Source organism: Sciurus carolinensis, chromosome 17 (genome assembly GCF_902686445.1).
Source record: "Sciurus carolinensis chromosome 17, mSciCar1.2, whole genome shotgun sequence".
Taxonomy (NCBI): domain Eukaryota; kingdom Metazoa; phylum Chordata; class Mammalia; order Rodentia; family Sciuridae; genus Sciurus; species Sciurus carolinensis.
The window spans coordinates 54,276,880-54,296,565 of record NC_062229.1 but is presented as its reverse complement, the minus strand read 5'-3'; the positions used below and the strand labels follow the sequence as shown (position 1 = coordinate 54,296,565).

At 44.8% G+C, this 19,686-nt stretch overlaps 1 protein-coding gene across 2 annotated transcripts in view; it reads left to right on the top strand.

Annotated features, from left to right (window-relative positions):
* Cacna2d3 (calcium voltage-gated channel auxiliary subunit alpha2delta 3) overlaps nucleotides 1–19,686 on the top strand; it is an 885,854-nt gene that overhangs the window by 686,884 nt on the left and 179,284 nt on the right. For both annotated transcript variants that reach the window (XM_047531971.1, XM_047531972.1), the window contains 7 exons: nucleotides 937–1,008; nucleotides 1,281–1,342; nucleotides 2,787–2,854; nucleotides 7,918–7,963; nucleotides 8,099–8,196; nucleotides 10,968–11,061; nucleotides 14,094–14,189. In XM_047531971.1, the coding sequence (XP_047387927.1) occupies nucleotides 937–1,008; nucleotides 1,281–1,342; nucleotides 2,787–2,854; nucleotides 7,918–7,963; nucleotides 8,099–8,196; nucleotides 10,968–11,061; nucleotides 14,094–14,189 (536 nt within the window). The remainder of the gene's footprint in view (nucleotides 1–936; nucleotides 1,009–1,280; nucleotides 1,343–2,786; nucleotides 2,855–7,917; nucleotides 7,964–8,098; nucleotides 8,197–10,967; nucleotides 11,062–14,093; nucleotides 14,190–19,686) is intronic.

Genomic DNA, 19,686 nt, shown 5'->3' with positions numbered 1-19,686 from the left:
GGTGGCTTGCAAGCGTCGCAGTTTTCTATCAGCCAGATCTCACTCAAACTCCTCAAAGGGGAAAAGAGGGGAAAGGATAAAGGACTGGGGCTCCGGCTGGGAAAGAGGTTTTCCTGACGGGCTGTGGCTTGTCAGTTTTTGCTCCTGTTCCATTAAATGGCCTTGCCTGTCAGGTCCCGTTGGTGTCCAGGACGGCACATCTTTCATCCCGGCGTCTGCTATCCTCCTCTGAACTCCTGGAAGGGCCACACGTAATTAGATGAGGTCAGCCAGGGGTGGGGGAGGACAGCCAGGCTCTCTGTTCCTAGATGGGACCTCCAAAAATCAGAGACGGGGTTGCCCCCGTTCACTGCGCTGTCAGCAAGGCCATTAATTGACTGAGATTTCTCAGCGAGCATTTGAAGATGATTCATGCTATAAAAAGCTAATCCCTGTCTTCCAAATGATTGGTCTTTTGTGTTTTGATTTTTTTTTTCTTAAACTACTGTGTAGGAAAATGTCTTTAACTTGATGATCTTTTGAAAAATAATGTCTTCATGACAATTCAGTACCCTTTGTGAAAATGTGACTTGTCCCCAGGGACACTCTCACATGAGTGTTTTAGGGGATTGCTGAGAGTTCATTCTCCGGCTCTCTCGGGATGAACCTGCATGGCAGGGGCTCTTTTGTTCTTGTCCAGAGGTTCACTGCAGCACCCCAAATGAAGTTGAAAGTCATTTATTAATTAATGTTGGTCTTTCTCTCACTGTACGAGGGTGTTTGTCCTGCTTTAAAAGGTCTGCCCGCAATATGCTGCCCAACTTGCAGAAGCACCCCAGGCTGAATGGGAATCTCATCTCTGTTTTGCACAAGCCACCAAATGTGCTCAAACCAAGGATGTGAGTTGTGCACAACCCAGGGAAGAACTAACACCCAGATTTCCTTTTATCCTCTTAGTTAAGAAACGCCATGGTGAATCGAAAGACGGGCAAGTTTTCTATGGAGGTGAAGAAGACAGTGGACAAAGGGGTACATTTTTCTCAAACATTCTTGCTGCTTAATTTAAAACAAACCGCTGTGAAAAAAAAAATTAGCTATGAAAGCTCTATCTGGAATAAATATCTTTCGCCGAGATCATTTTTCTCTTGTCTTTACTTATCTCAGTCGAGATTCATGTAATACCGTTAACCTGATCATAGTGTGTCCATTTATTTTTATTGATTTCTGAAAAAACGTCACCTAGCCGACTAACTGTGTTTTTCTTTTCTCTACGACTTTTTTTTTTTCTTCTTTCAATCTAGAAACGGGTTTTGGTGATGACAAATGACTACTATTATACAGACATCAAGGGTACCCCTTTCAGGTAGAGCTGACCATAATACATGGACATTCCATCAGACCCATCAGTGTGTTTGTACAAAACCTGCTGACGCTCGCTCTCAGAGCTCATCATCTGAAGATAACAAACACCCTGCCGAAAGGCTGGAAAGAGTGAGGAAGGGGCTTTTCCCAGGCTGCTTGGTCTTTATTTTCCAGAAGGGGGAAGATGGTTCAGGTTCACCCAGGAGAACTCACTAATGTGTCATGGCTTTGCATTTCATTATGGAGCAAAAAAAAAAAAAAAAAAAAAAAAAAAGCTTTGGGGTTTCTCATGAAGGGTGGAGACCAGTTCAGAGGGGTTATCAACGTCCTCAACCATCTAACGTGCTGCCTCCTGGGTCCTGTTTTGCCTTCAATTCTCATGACCAAAAGACAATCCTTCAAACCCAGAGGTAGCATCTCATCCCTACATGTTGTGCTTCTGTTTTGACTTCTCTGAACTGTCCCCCTGTGCTCGTCTACCTTTGAATCCTGTTGTCCCTCTGTAACAGTCCTGGAAAAAATTGGTTTTGCCTCATTGCCTGCTTTCAGATGCATATGTAGCCTTCTAAAGTTGTCCACCACTATTAACTTAGTGTGGTGACATATTTTGTAAAAGGAAAAAAAGAATCATTTCATGAGTGCTGTTTCCTTTTCCTGCAATGGTATCTGGCAGAGCTAAGGAGAGAGTTTACTGACTCTGTAGAGTAATCTGAAAAATAAGTTCCAGCATCACTGTCACATACTGCCAAGGATCAAGGGCGGGTTCCATGTGGAACCAGAGCAATCAGGGAACACATGAGCCGCTAAGCGAGCGTGCCAAATGAAGAGACTGTGTTTCTAAAACAGAGTCTCTGACTTTAGGCAAAAACAGAAAGTTGCTTAAATCAAGCCAGGGGGAGTGTGGAAAGTTCACTGGCCTCAGGAGAGGTCTGGGAACAGAAGCCCACAACCCAATCATGTAGCCGCCCATAGCAGGAATGGGGATTTTTCTTTTTGTGAGAAAGGGTCAATTTTCCCTAGTCCCAAACTCTCAGGTTCTGGGAAGACCCATCTCTGGCTGAATGTAGGACCTTGGGTGTAAGGTGGTAGTAAGGATCAGGGTGCGTGGCCCTTGTGTGGCCCTCGGGATGACATTCAAGAGAAGGACTCGCCGCAGGGGTGAGCTGTTGGCCACACGTTTTGAAAACACCAGTGCGGCCGATTGCTGCTGGCATTTCCAATCAGAAATGACTTTGAAGCAGCTGCTCAAACCTAAGAAAAACCAACACCCACTATAATCAGTGAGGTTTTTGAAAGTAAACTGTTGGAAAAATTGTTTACAGAACATGAAATGGAAATGTGAAAATGGAAAATTAAAAAAAAATTTTTTTTTTTTAAATGTTAGCCCGCAAGTCTATTCCAGTCAATGCCATGGACTTCAAGGTCTGCTTTGTTTCTCTGCACAGTTTAGGTGTGGCGCTCTCCAGAGGCCATGGGAAGTATTTCTTTCGGGGGAACGTGACCATCGAGGAAGGTAACGTGCCTCTGCCTTGGCTAGTCTTGTTCTGTGGTGTCAGGGGGAGGGTCGGGAGCCAGCTACAAGTTCGCTGAGGAACTTGTTCATGGTCCAAACCTCTGCCTAATCCCTTGGGCATTTGACTCAAACCCTTGCTCACTGGATGCTACCTTTTTTGCCAAAATCGCCTAGATTGCAGAATGGTGGGAACCCCATATAGTGGTGGCCTTCCTTATGACTGAATTTCTCTATATTTTAATTCACAAAGTTGTCAGGGCAGCTCATAGGGATCATTCGCCAGCTATGATCAGTACCAAGAGAAAGACAGATGAATGCCAAAACTCCAGCCCTGATTGGCTGGTGGGGGCGGGGACATGAAAACAAAGGTCTATTGCAATTAAGCCACCGATTTCACGTGGCAGCCCTGGCCCAAAGGCAAATGTGAACCATTGGAATGATTTACAGATGCAGAGAGAGGAAGTAGCACCTTGTGGTTCTCAGAACTTCCCGTCTCCATAAAGCAGCAGCGCATGGTGACTCCCAGTAAACAGTAGCAGCTGTCGCAACTCTGTAAACTGTAAAATCGCTGCTGCCACGCACATACTGTCCTTTTCATCTCCCAACAACCTGCTCGTTCAGAAAACGTTTCCTTTCCCATTATCAAGATTATGCAGGGAGGGCTGGACATGGACTCTGGAGGGCTCTGCTTCCTAAGTGACCTTGAGCAAGTCACTTGCCTAGTATGGCCATCAGGTTTTGCATCTTCACAGAAATATTGGACTAGACCAGCATGGTTTCTGGGTGTCCCAGGAATGGCCAGGAATAGGAAGGTCAGTGACGAGCCAAGTTTTAATGGGTTAGAACTGTGAACAAATGAACATAGTAAATTTCTCATGTGGACAGTGGAGAGGGAGTGAGGAATGAGAGGACGGTCCCCAGGGCTTCAAGTTCCATAGGTGGCTTTCTGGTTTACTGCTGATTGTCCCTGTGATGTTCCCAGGTGTTGGTTTTTGTCTCTCTGCTGATCATGAGAACTTACGGAATGAAAGACTGGAATAGAGAGCTCACTGAGAACCGGGCAGAACCCAGCTTGTGCCCACCACAGAGATAACTGTATGGCCTCTTGTTTTAGTCAGCTTTTTCATGGCTGTGACTAAAAAACCTGACCAGCACAATTTGTAGAGGAGGAAAAGTTTATTTGAGGGATCACAGTTTCAGAGGTCTCAGTCCATAGAGCAGTCTCTGTTCCTCAGGGCTGGAGCTGAGACTGAGTGTCATGGTGGAAGAGTGTGGTGGAGGGAAGCCGCTCACATGATCAGGAAGCAGAGAGACTCCACTCTCCGTATAAAAAAATACATACCCCATAACAGAATGAATCAAGCAACATTACCCTATGTAAATTTATGATTACACAAATGGTATGCCTTTACTCCATGTACAAACAGAGAAACAACATGTATCCCATTTGTTTACAATTAAAAAAAAATACATACCCCAAAGCCATGCCCCCAATGACCCACCTCCTTTAGCCACATCCTCCCTGCCTTCAGTTACCACTCAGTTAATCCCTATCAGGGGATCAATTCACTGATTGGGTGAAGGCTCTCTTAACCCAATCATTTCTCCTCTGAACCTTCTTGCATTGTTTCAACATGAACTTTTGGGGGACACCTCACATCCAAACCATAATACCTCTCTTCCCAGAGACTCCCAGGAGAAAATAGGCAACTTTATCACTTGGGCAAGATACCCTAAGAAGTGTTCTCACTGTATTTTAACTTCTAGAATTTTCTAGTTCTGTGAGCTATGTGTGGCTCTCTGGCCATCACTGCCCACCAAGCACAAAAATTCATATCTGAGCCATCTGAGGTCAAGCTGAGACAACAACTCACAGTCAGGACTACAGGAGAGGTCGCTAATGGACAACTTGGCTCTGATGTGTCCCCTTAGTCACTCTGCAATACATGAGCCTGGCCCTCCCTCGCTTTCTCCCTTCTGCCTCCCTCCCTCCCTGTCCTCTCCCTCTCTCCCATTCCCCCATCCTCACATATGCACAGTTGTTTTGCATTGTCTTTTGGATCATTTTGGGGGTCTCTATCTTGTTCCTGTATGTTCCACAGCTGTTGATCTAAGCGGACACATAGAGAGGATTTCAGAGCTAACTATAACCACCATGCAAGAAATTAGTCTGAATCCTCCTCCGCAAGGGAGAGAGTGTCTTGTTATCCACACAGATGAGGTCAGATCTTCCTCTCTCTGTGGGTCCTCTGTAAATACAAGGACTGACAATCCTGCCAACTTGGCTGAGTAACAGACCCCAAGAAAGCTGCTTCCCCTCGGGCTGACTAGGAGAGGGTCTCATAACCTCCAAGAGCCATAGCATGACCATTGTTCTCTTCTGTTCTTGGAGAGGGAAGGAGTTCCTTGGACATGGCGACCACAGTTGAATAGGTTCTTCAAGAAGGAACACTTCCCTGTAGAACATAGGGATTTTCCATATGCCCTGTCAAAGCCAGAGATTCTACCAAGATGGTGACTAGGTGGACTTGGCTCAAAAGTTTGAGGGGTCATGACTGCAGCTGAAGGTATGCACTGTGGTCCACCTGTTGAAACACTGTCTCTTCTGAATCTCCTTGGACACTCTTTTATCTTTTATGTGTACAGTACCCAAAAGGTGTTTTAACAAATTACAGCTTATGCTGTGACTGTTGGCAGTAGCGATCATCAGCAGATAGGATGTTGCCAGAACTGAAATCAGAAGTGAGGGAATTAGAGAACAATGGAATTTCCTCAGTGCCTAGGAACTCGGAGAAAAAGCTGTAAAAAAGATCTTCCCTCAGGGTCTCACCTGTAGGTCCTGTGAAAGGTAGCTAGAGAGGGCTTTGAGGCTGAAAATGGGCTGAACTGAAACTAGAAAAATAAAATAGAGCTGGGCATGGTGGTGAACCCCTGTCATCCCAGCAGCTTGGGAAGCTGAGGCAGGAGGACCTCGAGTTCAAAGTCAGCCTCAGCAACTTAGCAAATGCCCTAAGCAACTTAGTGAGACTCTGTCTGAAAATAGAAAATAAAAAGAGCTGGGGATGTGGCGTAGTAGTTAAGCATCCCTAGGTTCAATCTCCAGTACAAAAAATAATAATAATAAAAGAAAAAGAAATAGAATTGACATCCTTAAGTCAATATTCCAGGAAGGGACGGTTCCCCCCTTGGGACCTTTGCCCCTGTTATGCCTTCAAGAAGCACGGTCCCTGCTGTCTGTACACATCTTTCCCTTTCCTCCTTCAGATTCTGGTTAAAAGTCACTCTCTCTGGGAAGCCTTCCATAATCACCACAATCAAAAAAGAGACTCTCTCTCTCTTAATCCTTGCAACCTGTGACCCTCCCTACCCTGTCCTGTGTTCTCCTCTCCTTCATATCCCTGACTATACCAACTGACATGCTGTATATTTTAATTTCAATTTCATCTACTTATTTTTTTTTCTGTTACTAAAAATTAAAAATCATGAAGGCAGTGATTTTTGTTTCATTCCATGATATAGTCTCAGGGCCTAGAATAGCATCTGGTATAGAGTGGATTCTTAGTAAAAATATTGAAGGGAGGAAGAAAGGAAGGGAGGTAGGGAGATGAGCAAGGGAAGAGAGGTTATCTGGATGGCTGTATTATCCTAGGGATCGATTACCATCCCATTTAACGATCCTGTGGAGTTCATGAGTTATGTGATATTACCTGTGACACACAGTTGATATAAATCAGAGTTGATATGACATTCCCAAAGTGTGTGTTAGAGCCTGATGTTCAGTCTTATTTATTCCTCCCTTCCTAAAAATCGAGTGGGATTATGCAACAATAGGTCTAGTATTGCACTGTTTATTTTCTGCATATGTATTTGAGAAACTGGAGACCCGAGTGTGGTGAGATACTGTTGGTCATTTGGGAAAGTGGCTTCCTGAAACAGGTTCTGAGCATCATCGGAGTGCCTGAGGGTGTCACTCAGAAGTGTATGTCTGCTGATGGCCCATTGAAATCAAGGCATCTTGAAAATGCAAATAAAACCAGCAACTTCACAATGTGTCTTAACATATTTCCTGTTGCTATAAAAGAATACCTGAGGCCGGGTGCTCTTTATAAAGTAAAAAGGTTTATTTACCTCACAGTTTTGGAGACTGAAAGTCCAAGTTAGATGGACTCCTTTGAGGAGGGCCTTCTGGCTGTGTCATAACATGGCAGAGAACATAGGGATTTTCTCTATGCAGTTGAGGCATCTGTGCACAAGAAGAAGCAAGAGAGAGGAGGGATCAGGCTCAGGCTTTGCTCCTGTGGGAACTAACCCAGTCCTGTGAGAACTACATTATAATCCCTCTGAGGGTGGTGTTCAAATGATCTAATCAGCTTTCACTAGGCTCCACCTCTCAATATCAGTGCACTGGGGACCAAGCCTCTAGCACATGCACCAGTCTGGAGCATTCTATAAAAACTTCCAGATTCCCTACAAACCCCAGCACCCCTAACTACCTTCCTAGACATATGACTCACTTTTACTTAGGATTCTGTAACAACTAGCAATTTTTGCTGGTCAAAAAGAGTTGAGTATTGACCATTTCATATCATTCAACCTATAATTTTACCCTCACAAGTAGCCATCAGTTAGGGACTATTATCATTCCTGCTTTGCTCATGAAGAAACAGACATTTAGAAAATAAAGTAACCTGCTAACATCACAGAGGAGTTAAATGGCCTAGACCAGTTCCCAACTCAGAACTGCCTGGGACTCCAGAGTCAGTGTTTGTAACTGTCCTGTTAAGCTTCCCTCCTGGGACTCACTTTAAGGCTTTAAGGTTCCCCTGGGGTATGTGACCAGGGAAGGTTGCAGTACTGGCAGAGCAAAGTGGAGATTAGAAGAGAGTTGCCTGGAAAAGTTCTCAAACTTGTCCCCTTTGTCTGGAATCCCTGTTCCTGGACACCTTTGGGAGTTAATGCCTACACTTTACCCACCCTATAGCCTTCCCCTAAAATCTCTGAAGCACCCACGAGGATGAGAGGGAATTGTGCTTACTTATTAGCCTTTTCTCCTTGACCTCCAGGCCTGCATGATTTGGAACACCCGGATGTGTCCTTGGCAGACGAATGGTAAGAATGCAACAGTCCTTCATCTTCACCGGGCATCGGTATCTGTTGCTTTCTTTGAGGTCTAGTTTTTTTGTCTTGGTTCAGAGACAAAGGAAGAAGCTGTGAATATTCCTATGCTCTTGTTCACGTTCTCAGGTCCTACTGCAACACTGACCTGCACCCAGAGCACCGTCACCTATCGCAGCTAGACGCCATCAAGCTCTACCTCAAAGGCAAAGAGCCCCTGCTGCAATGTGAGTTCGCTTTCAAAGGCCTGCTGCGCGCATGCGTGGGTGTGAGCGGGGGCAAGTCGGTACTCCAAACCATTGTTTGCCTCAGTTCTCAGCGAAGCGTGGTTTTGGCAGACTCTCAGTCACCTTAAACCCAACCAAAGATCTGTTTTCCCTAGGAACAGGAGGAAGATTATAATTCAGTGAGAGTCACATAGTTCCTAATCCTGGTTCGACCCTTTCCATTGGGTTTGTCTCCACAACTGAATGGGATGGGAATGTCACAGCTGCGAGGGGACAGTAAAGATTGGCTCAGCCGAGAAACCAAGGCTGGAAATAGGATTGTCTCCTGCAAGTCCATAATGCAGGTCTCCTGGCTGGCTGAGAGTGTGGTTATGACCCACCCCTGTCTCCTGTCATGGAGACTGTGTGCTCTCCTTCCTCCCCTCCACCAGGTGTCCTCTGGGGAGCTCAGGGGGTAAGAAACGGACAGTGACTGTGCCCAGGAGGCACAGAAGAGCAGCAGCAGGTCTGGATGGTCCCCCAAGAGAGGAGCAGACCCTCTAAAATCCCAAGATAGTCCCAGCAGCTGCAGTATGGGTGGGGAAGATTCCCCTCTCCAAATAAGCATGGCACCTGCTCCCTGTCTGACAAACATCCTTTATTCAATGATGTGAAAAGCACATGACACCTGTCATCTCGGAGGATCACCACAGCAATGCCATGAGAGGTGTAATTAGGTGATCCAGAGACTAAACCACACAGATGGAATGGATTTTTTGGGGAGGGATGTGCTCTGGTAAGGAAAGGATCAGGTGAACCTCAGATGAGTTCAGTTTTTCATTTCATTTGAATTTCTAATGATATATTTTAAAAACACAAAAGCGTAGAGATGATATGAAAAGCGTATTTTTTAGTTGCTCGTCAGCTTCTTAATATTTTGCTCTATTTGCTTGAGGCATTTTTCATTTTAAAGGATTTTTAAAATTTGTTCTCTTTAGATACAGGATAGTAGAATGTATTTTGACATAGTATGCAGACATGGAGTATAACTACCCATTCCTATGGTTGTACGTGATGTGGGGTTTCACTGGTCATGTATTCATACATGAACATAGGAAAGTTGACATACTTTTTGAGGAATTAAGCATTACTGATAATACTGAAGCCCCTGGATATCTTTGCCCTGCCCTGTCCTGTTTCCCTCCCAGAGAGAATGGCTTTTCCATATGTATTCATCACTTTCATGTACTTTATACTATGACTACATAGAAGGCTATTCATCAATAATATGAAGTATTATTTTCATTATTTTTTACATTAAATGTTTATATAGATCTAAAATCCCAAATGCTCTAAATCTGAAACTTTTCAAGTACCAATGTGATGCTGCAAGTAGAAAATTACATGTTATGAAACTTGGTTTCATTTGCAAGATTGTTAAAAAAAGTGACATAAAATTATACCCAGATTATTTGTATGAGGTGCACATCAAAGGTAAATGAATTTTATGTTTACACTTGGGTTCTGTTCCCAAGATATCTCATTAAGTGTATGCAAGCATTTTAAAATCTCCCAAAAGCTGAAATCTGAAACACTTCAGGACTCAATCATTTCAGATAAGAGGTATTCAATCTGTATCTATAATATATGGTATAATATTATATGAATCACTACATATAGTTATAATACATATAACATTTGTTTCTACTCATCATGTTTTTGAAATTCATTCATGTTGATCTTTTATCTCTATTGTGTTTGTCTGAATTATTGTATGGAAATCCGTTACATAACTGTACAATTTGTCCCTTGTCTTTTAGATGATGATTGAAGTTGATTCCAGTTTTTCTTTTAAGCCAAACTCCTTTATCTTTTTGGCCCCCAGCCCTGATGAGGACTGCATGCTCCCTGGGATTATTGGGTACTCTCCTTTGCAGAGGAATCAGAGAGTTCTAGAACACCCCACCCAGACTCATGATCTTCCTTTATTCCTTGACCTCTTTCCCAGAGCTCCACCAAGACTCCTTTTGGATATAGATAGATAACCCTCTTTAAAATTCTTTAATGCAAGGAGTTAAAAATTAGATTCCCTAAAGCCAAGAAGTCATGGTATTCTTTTCCAATCTTCCAACTTCCTGAAAGCAGGATGCTGAAAAATGGCAGGCTGTAGTAGAAGGCCGAAATGGGGAAGACAAGAGCCAGTTTTCTAAGGAGCACTGGCTTCCGGTCTCCAAGTCTGGGATTCAGCATACTGGTCCATGGAATGAACTCTGAGATGGGGAGAGACAGCAGAACCTGCAGTGTGAGACAACCCAGCCTCTCAGCTTTCAAACACCTAGTCCAAATGCTCCACAGGCCCTGGTATTACTGGCATATCAGGTGTCTGAACTATTTTATATTTCAACTGTTGGGAAGTTAACTCTTAAACAATGTACCCACAGTGTGAGTACTAAAGAGTAGCTAGGGATACTGCAAAATGAGCTATTGAGCGGGGCACGGTGATGCACACCTGTAATCCCAGTGACCTGGGAGGCTGAGGCAGGAGGATCACAAATTCAAAGTCAGCCTCAGAAAAAGTGAGGCACTAAGCAACTCAGTCTCTGAGTTGAGACCCAGGTCTCTGAGACCCTGTCTCTAAATAAAATACAAAATGGGGCTGGGGGTGTGGCTCAGTGGTCGAGTGCCCCTGAGTTCAATCCCTGGTAACCTCCCCCAAGATGAGCTATTGAGCACCCTTCATGCCCCTCCTGGGTACCTGACCAAAGCCATCTTCTCTTCTGTCCCTCCTACAGGTGATAAAGAATTGATCCAAGAAGTTCTTTTTGATGCAGTGGTGAGTGCCCCCATTGAAGCCTACTGGACCAGCCTGGCCCTCAACAAATCTGAGTAAGTGGCTGCACGTGTCCCCATTTCCTCACCCGATGTCTCCAAAATATGGTTATGGTTTAAAGAACTAAACTGTTTTAGGAGCCTGGTGTTAAAGTTCTTTAATTTTCCCCAAAGCTCCAAACCACAGGAGCTAGAGGAGATTAGCGGTGGGGGCTTGGACGCGAGCTCCTGGGTTTGACGTGTAATTTGTTTGAGTTTTAACATTACATGAAATTCGGTATGCTGAGGTAGGGTGACACTTCCGAGAGGGAGGGAGTTGGAAGGGGCATCCGTTTCCTGCCTTGCCGGGGCTCCCTCCACTTCACAGACTTGAGAGAACTTGGGATCTGGGCCAGGCTAGGTTGTGAGTCGGACAGGGAAAGGGCTCTATTTCAGTAGGGTGTCAGATATAACCCTGCGGTTTTATGTTTGAAGTGGAGGATGGGAAAAGGGAGGGAGGGAAGTCAATGGTAGTTGACGTCAAAGAGTAGGGTGAGAACTGCATTAGCAGCTTAGTATTTTCTTAATTTTTTACTAATATTTGAAATAGCCTTTGAAAGATTAAAAATAAGAGGAAAAGTCATTTCTTTTTCCTTAGTGTGTGATACATTCCTTGGTTCTCTCCACTTTCTTATTCTTCATGAGTTTCTTCTTTTGTTTTATCTTCCCTTTTATCCCATCTGTCATTTTTATTAATTCATTCATTCATTCATCAGGTACTGAATGTCTCGTGTGCACTGAGCAAGGTGTTGGGTTAATGGAGGTGACCCAGATAGGTCAAGTTTTTGCCATCATGGTACCAGTGGTGTCTAGAATGTGCTGTGTGATTAAGAAACTGCAATAAATGCTTTGAAGGAAAAGTAAAAATGTGTAGATGATAACAAGACCTAGAGTGCAAGAAAGAAACAGATATGAGTTCATGAGTTGGTGTGCATTCCAGGAGGTGCAAAAGCCCTGAGGTGGGTCAGTACTTGAGACATTTCAGAAATTTAAGGTCAACGGAGCTGAAATGTAGAGGGTAGGATGGACGATATCAGAGGATGAAGCTGCAGAGGGACCAAGGAGTTCAGGACCTCGGGAATGGTAGGCAAGTTCGGGATTGTGGATACTCAGAGTATTGGAAAAATCACTGAAGGATTTGAAGAAAGAAAGGAATATGATCAGAAGCACATTCTTTATAAAAGGATCTCTCAGCTAGGCATGGTGGTACATACCTGCAATCCCAGTAGTTCAGAAGGTTGAAGGAGAGGATGGCAAGTTCAAAGCCAGTCTCAGCAACTTGGTGAGGTCCTGTCTCTAAATTAAAAATATTTTTAATAAAGATTGGAAATGTTGCTCAGTGGCTAAACGCCCCTGGGTTCAATCCCCAGTACTGGAAAGAAAAAAAATCTCTCACTGCTGCACGGAGACCAAAGTGTAATGGGGTAAGAACCATATAGTAAAGGCTCCCATAGGATTCCTAGGGATTTGACTTGGACCAGAGTAGTGAGCACAGGCAGAAGAAGGTCACCTGTGGCCTATGGAAGACCCCCCCCCCCCCCAGGACACAATGGTGGGTTTGTTGTTCGAGAGCAGGGAAGCTGAGCCATCAAGTTCATTCCTAGGTCTACATCTCCAGTGCCAGGGAGATGGTGCTGTTTGCTGGAACAGGAGACACTGAGGGAGAAGTAGATTTGGGTTTCATGTGGCCAGTGTCCCTTCTAGACATGGACATTCAAAATGTCTGGAAGCCTCCCAAATGGAGATGTCAGGCAGGCAGTTCAACATGTGAGTCTGGATCTCCAAAGACAAACTGTCATTTTCATTGTGTCATCCTTACCTGTATGGATCTTGGAGGTTTGGAAGAAAATGAAGCTTTCCTGAGATATTTTTCCCCCCTCTGGCTAATGTGGAAATGTTTCTTTCAGTCTCTCATGAAACTTGAAATCTTGGGCAAAGACTGCTGATTCATTTCTAACACATGCTAAAGATTTCTAAAATGGTAGCTTGCTCTGTAGTCCACATCTGCAACTGATAGGACAACCCAACTTTTCAATCTGGAGTAGGCTACAGGCAGAAACAAATGCATTGTGTTGGTTTTTATTTACCCCTTAAATACCTAAAGGTATTGGCCACCTCAACTACTGCCAAGTAACTGAATGATCTCATACTAAAGACAACGTGGATAGTGCTTTGGATCAAATTGCTCCCAGCAGCTAGGACAGAGAAGCAAACTTAATAATTGGCATTCTTTTCTTGCTTTAAATATAGGATAAAATTTTGTTTGTAGAGAAAAGCAATTTGCTTTTTACATAGGAGAAATGTACATTGCAAATCTCCTGAAGAACATGCTCCAACATCTAGTTTGCCTTGGAAGTTGAAACACTGTGTTTAGTAAATTTTCAAGTTGGTTTTCCTTATTAAGGCTGCATGGCACCCTGCGGGGCTATTGGAAGAAGTTGTTCTTTTATTTATCACTTTTGGGTTGGTGGTGAGAAGACCCATGCTCTGAGAGAAGTTATAAGTTGGTGACCCCAAAACTTTGCAGAAACCAAAGCCTATTCCTACCATGTAGGATTCCAGGCTGTAGGATGCTGCAAACTTGGTTCAGTGGCTCGATTGTTCATTCTCTGTCATAGCAGATTCCACTAATGGTCTCAAGACCAAGAATAGACCTGGTAGCACTGAGGCAAAAATCTACCCCTCAGTAGTTTTTTCTCTCCTTAAAGTCTTACCCTCAGGCTGCTCTCTCTGAACTTGAATCCAGAACTTGGAGATAAAGATGTGTTTATGGACAGAAGTGCATTTTTTCTCAGGCTCCTTATGTTGACAGGGAGTTCTTCATTTATCCTGCAGATATCAACATGAAGGCTTTTGTCAGGGATCACAGTTTGCATTCTGGGCTTGGTACATGTGTGTGCACACCTGCCTGTGAGTCTGTACGTTCTGTGAAAGGTCAGGTTTCCAAGCTGCTATTTGGGAAAACATTCTGTGAGTCTTGAAGTGCAAAAGCCATTATCTCTTACTATCCAGAAGCGACTCCCTAACAAACGTCTGCTGTTCTCTTTCAGAAATTCCGACAAGGGCGTAGAGGTGGCTTTTCTCGGCACCCGCACAGGCCTCTCAAGAATCAACCTGTTTGTTGGGGCTGAGCAGCTCACCAATCAGTAAGTAGGAGGACTCCTTTGCAGATGCTCAGAGAGCTCCTGAAATGGGAAATTCAAAGGGAAGATTCTTTCATTTCTCGATCCCACCACTGGTACAAACAAACTTTGGGCCACCCTGCACCTGCTCCGATTTCTCCTCTCTGTTCTACCATGGGGGCCTCAGTGCGTGTGTTCACCTGCCGGCTGGCCCTTCCACAGCCCTTTGTTCCTCATGCTTATTGGCTTCTGTCCACCAACCTGGAGTTCTCTCCTGCCTGGTGAGTCATTTTAGAAATTGCGAGATGCCCCTGCTGCTGTGGGAAGCAGCCAGAGGGAGGAGGAAGCACTGGTCTCCTGGTGAATGGCTCTGAGGCCTCCAGCTGTTCTGCAGAGATGTTGAGGAATTCCTGGCCTGTGTCTCAAGTCTGTTGTCTGTTGGTGGGTTTATGTTTTAATAAACCTCTGTGCCTCTGTGCTTAGCATGAGGGACTGCAGAGTGCCACACCTCGCGGTGGACTTTCTGGAGGCCCTGGGGTTGACAATGTCTCGTGGCACTTCTAAGAAGATCCCAGGGGATAGTGCATTGAGAGTGTCGGAGTCCGCTCTTCAGCCCGGTGTCTTCAGAGAGCCACAGGCCCTTCACTCATCACATGGGTATTCCACCAGAGCCAGTAGATAGTCTGAAGCCATTTTTCATCCTATTAATAAATTCTCTCAATTTCTTTTGTCCATGGAAGAGGCATTAGTAGGCCAGGAACAAATGGAGCCTCAGATTCAAAGAGGTGGAATATACATGCAAATGAGTGTGTGAGCTCAGAAGTTGCCAGGAAGCTTCACACACCCTGACCTTTGAGAAGGGTTAACCCATCAGGGGCCCAAGGAGGAGATGCTCCCTACCTCTCTAGCCCCAGTTCAGCAACACTGAATGTGCCTCTGTTAGATGAGACCCTGACACCAACCAGAGACTCTGACTTACAGAACCAAATCTGGTAAATAGCAGACAGATCAATTTTTAAATGTTTTGGGAAGCCACCTTTGAACTCCCAATCCAGGGATTTACTTTCTCCGTATCTCACATTTATCTTTTATGAAGCTCACTATCACTGCAACTTGATTTTTTAAAGCTCACTTTAGCCTGTTTTTATCCCCTGCAGAAGTCTTTTTCCAGGGGATCAGTTCCTAGGAAAGACTAAAAGCACTGAGCTGCATATCACCTTCTTTAGGATCCAGAGAGCAAAAGGAGACACAGCCTAGGTCATCTAATGTTCAGGGAGGAAGGCTGTTGCTGGTACCGAGATGACAACAAGCGAACAAGAAAAATAGTATCAGCCTGGCGTGGTGGCGCATGCCAGTTTATCTCAGCAACTCAGGAGCTGAGGCAGGAGGATCACAAATTCAAAGCCAGCCTCAGCAACTTTGTGGGTGATGTAGCTCAATGGTTAAGCACCCTGGTTCAATCCCCCTCATTATCCCCCCCACTAAAAAACAACAACAGCAACAACAATAGCAGCAACAAAACATGGCACCTTACAGTTTTGATGGCTGCACTCTTTTGATGGATTTGAAAGATGACAGGATCACACTTGGGAATCTAGAATGTGCATCTGACCCATCTTGCTTTATGAGCCTTCTTTCTGAAAAGTGAGGTCATGATCTCCTTTGATTATTGTGAAGATCAAAAAAGAAAGCACACACACACACACACACACACACACACACACACACACACAGGTACCGTGGTACACACCTGTAATCCCAGCTTGGGAGGCTGAGGCAGGAGGATGGCAAGTTCAAGACCAACCTCAGCAATTTACTGAGAACCTTTCTCAAAATAAAAACTAAAAAGGGCTAGACATGTAACTTGGTGATAAAGCACCCCTAGATTCAATCCCAGTACCCAAAGCAATAAAAACGGAAAGAAGGAAGGAAGGAAGGAAGGGAGGGAGGGAGGAAGGGAGGGAGGGAGGGAGGAAGCAAGCTAGCTGATATCTGCTTTAGGAAGCTAACAGTACTCATAACTCTCAGGTCTATTCTCTGTGGCATGGCTGGGACCCCGAATGTGAGCTCAGTGATTGACTGGGTGGATGAATAACTCTTCTATCTTTAAGAAATTCATCACGGTTTCATACAGTGACATCTGCTGTCTTAGGGTCTTTTATCTGCCTGTCCTTCCCCATCAAATGGTATTCATTGAGATTCAGTGACTTGGATATATTCTCCAAACCAATGGCTAGAAAGATTTTTAGAATTTCTGGGGTTTGTTTCTGCATTTGATAAGGGCATGACAGAAAGTTTTGGACAGAGGACTGGATCTTACAAATTTCCCAGTCTGGAATTAACACGTACCACCATTAGTCTCTTGAACTAAGATCACGATTCCTGGCCTCGCCTTCTACATTTGGAAGTAGGTTGGTTATGTTCATGGCCTCTGTGACCTGACCATCATCCCCAACATATAACAGTGTAGTCTGTGCCTTCAGATGACCTCTCGTTTCACCAGGCACACAGCATCTAGTGACATCAGCCTTCATGGTATACTTATCAGTCTCCTCCACAGCCTGAAGTTTAAAAGAGGACTGCTTCACACTTCCCACTTGACACAGAGACCAAAAGGAACTCTTGGTCTTTAAGTACCTCCTACATTCTTTGAGGTCCTTTCCAGCTCACAGCCCTTTGGCATATGGCGTACGCGTTATACTGTCAGTGTCCTGGTAAGTAGGTCATCACTATCATTCCCCTTTTGTAAATGAATAAATAGAGGCTCAGAGACCTAGTTATTCACCCAAGGTCACTGGGCTCTGCCTAGAACTGGACCTGCCTTACACCACACCACAAGAGCCCCTGGAATCCAGAAGCAGGCTTTCCCCTTTTTCGGAAGGATCTTTCCTTCTGAAGAATAATTGTGGGATTCTGCAGAATCAGATCTCTCCTTCCTGCTTCCTGTTGAATCACCACTTGGTAGCTGACCAAGGCCTCCCAGGTTTTCGGGAAACACCAGAACTGACAGAGACCAAGTGTCCTGGGCTCCTGCTTGCTGAGCTGGTCCAGCTTTCCAGACCTGTCTCCTGGCATCCCTGAAGGCTGACTGTCGCCATCCTACCTTCTAACCACACTATTATCTGATCTCCCATGACTCTGGAAAAAGGCCCCAGCAGCAGCAGGAGTCCCTGCTGCAGGAAAAGGGCCTGTCACCTGTGGCCATGTGCATTTCACCATCAAACAGACCCAGTGTGAGTGAATGCACTTTCTGCTCAGATGTGGCCGTGCCCATAGTCCAGTGTGGACGGCCACTGTTGATCCTGCTGTGGTCAGGACAGCAGAAGCTCCTCCCACCAGCTGTCCAAATCAGGTTCATGAAGGATTTCGTGTCTAAAGAAGAAATAACAGAGGTGAAATGTCAGGGGAAACCTGATGAGTTTTTTACGATGAAACTTTACCTCTGAAGATAGCGGTGCCTGCAGGGTTATTTCTAATACACTGAGACTGGACGTCTGGATCGGAGCACCTTCTCATTTCATCTTGGGACTCTGAAATTGGTCTTCTGAATGAGAGGAGAAAGCCTTCACCTAATTTTAAAAAAGGTTCTGGTTTCTGGAGAGGATACTTGCAATTGAGGACAGTAAATGAACGTGAGAAGCTCTGCGTACCGTTTGGGGGCTGCTCTCACTCGCTCTAATATCATAAAATTGTATGGCAGAATTCACACAGTAGACCATTTGCAAAGGAAGATGGCCTGGCTGCTGAGGGGATTTGGAAAAAAAAAAAAAAGGAGGGGAGAGAAATATGATACAGGAGAGATATAGGAAAATGGCTTTAATGTTCGAGCAGCTCTTCTCTGGATATGAAGTTTTATATACCCTGTGATCGATCACTCAGCACATGTTGAGTGCCTTGACCTGGGAAGAAGAATAGAGTCTTGGCCCCTAGAGAAGAACTAGGCACAATAGTGGAACTAGCAGCGTGACAGATTTCAGAGCTCTCTGAGAATTTTGAGGTGAACTCCAAAGACATAGGCTTCCTCTTAGAGAAGTAGAGGTCCAGAGAACACCCTAAAATTACAGAATCCCACTCTAAATTAGGTGCCAAGTTCATGAAACCAGCTAGTTTTAACTTGGTGTAAAAAATTTCTCTCCCTGGTCCACGTGATCCAACTCCATGCCGAAAACTGCTGTATGGAAAGTAGCCCCATTTCTGGTCCAACTGAGGGCCTTTTTCCTACCTACACATTGTTCCCTGATTGGTCTCCTTTTCAGAAAGGTCCCTCCACAGACTGGAAAAACCAGGCAGTCATTTCCACCCCTTGAGTTGTGCCCTATCAACCAAGATAAGGCTTCTGGAGAGTAAATGTGGCTTTCTGAAGGCAAGTTAAATCAGAAAACACACTTCGGGACCTCAGTACATCAGTCTCCCTTGTCCTGAGGGGATATGGCTCAGACCCTCAGTGGATACCTGAAACCATGGAGAATACCAAGTCCTGTGCACTGTTTTTTTTCTATGCATACATACGCATGGTAAAGTTTAATTTACAAAATGCACACAGTAGGAGATTAACAATAACTAGCAGTAAACAGAACCATTATAGCAACCTATTATGATAGAAGTGACATGAATATGCTTTATCTCTCAATGTTTTATTGTACCACACTCGCCATTCTTTTGTGCTACTGTGAGATGACAGCGCCTTGGTGGTGAGATGAAGTGAGGTGAATGCAGAGGCCTGGGGACAGAGCCTTAGGCTGCTGTGTAAGGGCCTCTTGGACACAAGCCCTGCAGCACCGCCCCAGCCGAGTGACTACTGAGCACCTAACAGGCAGGTAGTGTAGACCACACGGACACGCTGAGCGTGGTGACTCACTTCCTGAGCCGGATAGTGGGGTGCTGCCAGAGATTTCATCACCATGCTCAGAACAGCACGCGATTTACAACTTATGAATTGGTTTTTTCTGCAATTTTCCATTCAGTGTTTTTAGGGCTGTGGTTGACCACCAGCTTCTGAAACCACAGAAAGCAAAACTCCAGATAAGGAAAGACGCCTGTGTATTGAAGGCTCCGTGAAGAGATGCACCAGTGTGAGCAAGCTGCTGTCCGCGGAGCTCCTGAGAGGCTGGGGGAAGGCGCCTGACAATTGCATGGATAAGGCCCAGGAAGAAGGAGGCTGTGCGAAAGTGATGGCGGCTGTGGGGACCGGGGGTGGGATGAGACCTAGTAAATGTTGTGGATTCATGAGGTGCATGGTATATGGACGAACAACTTGTACTCTATTGTATATTTCAAAATTGCTAAAAGAATAGTTTTTTGTTGTTGTTCTGGTTTTTGGTGGTTTTTTGTTTGTTTGTTTGTTTGTTTTGGTATACTGGAGTGCTTGACCACTGAGCCACATCCCCAGCCCCTTTTTAAAAATATTTTATGTAGAGACAGGGTCTCATTGAGTTGCTTAGGGTCTTGCTAAGTTGCTGAGGCTGGCTTTGAACTTGCGATCCTCCTGCCTCAGCCTCCTGATCCACTGGGATTACAGGCG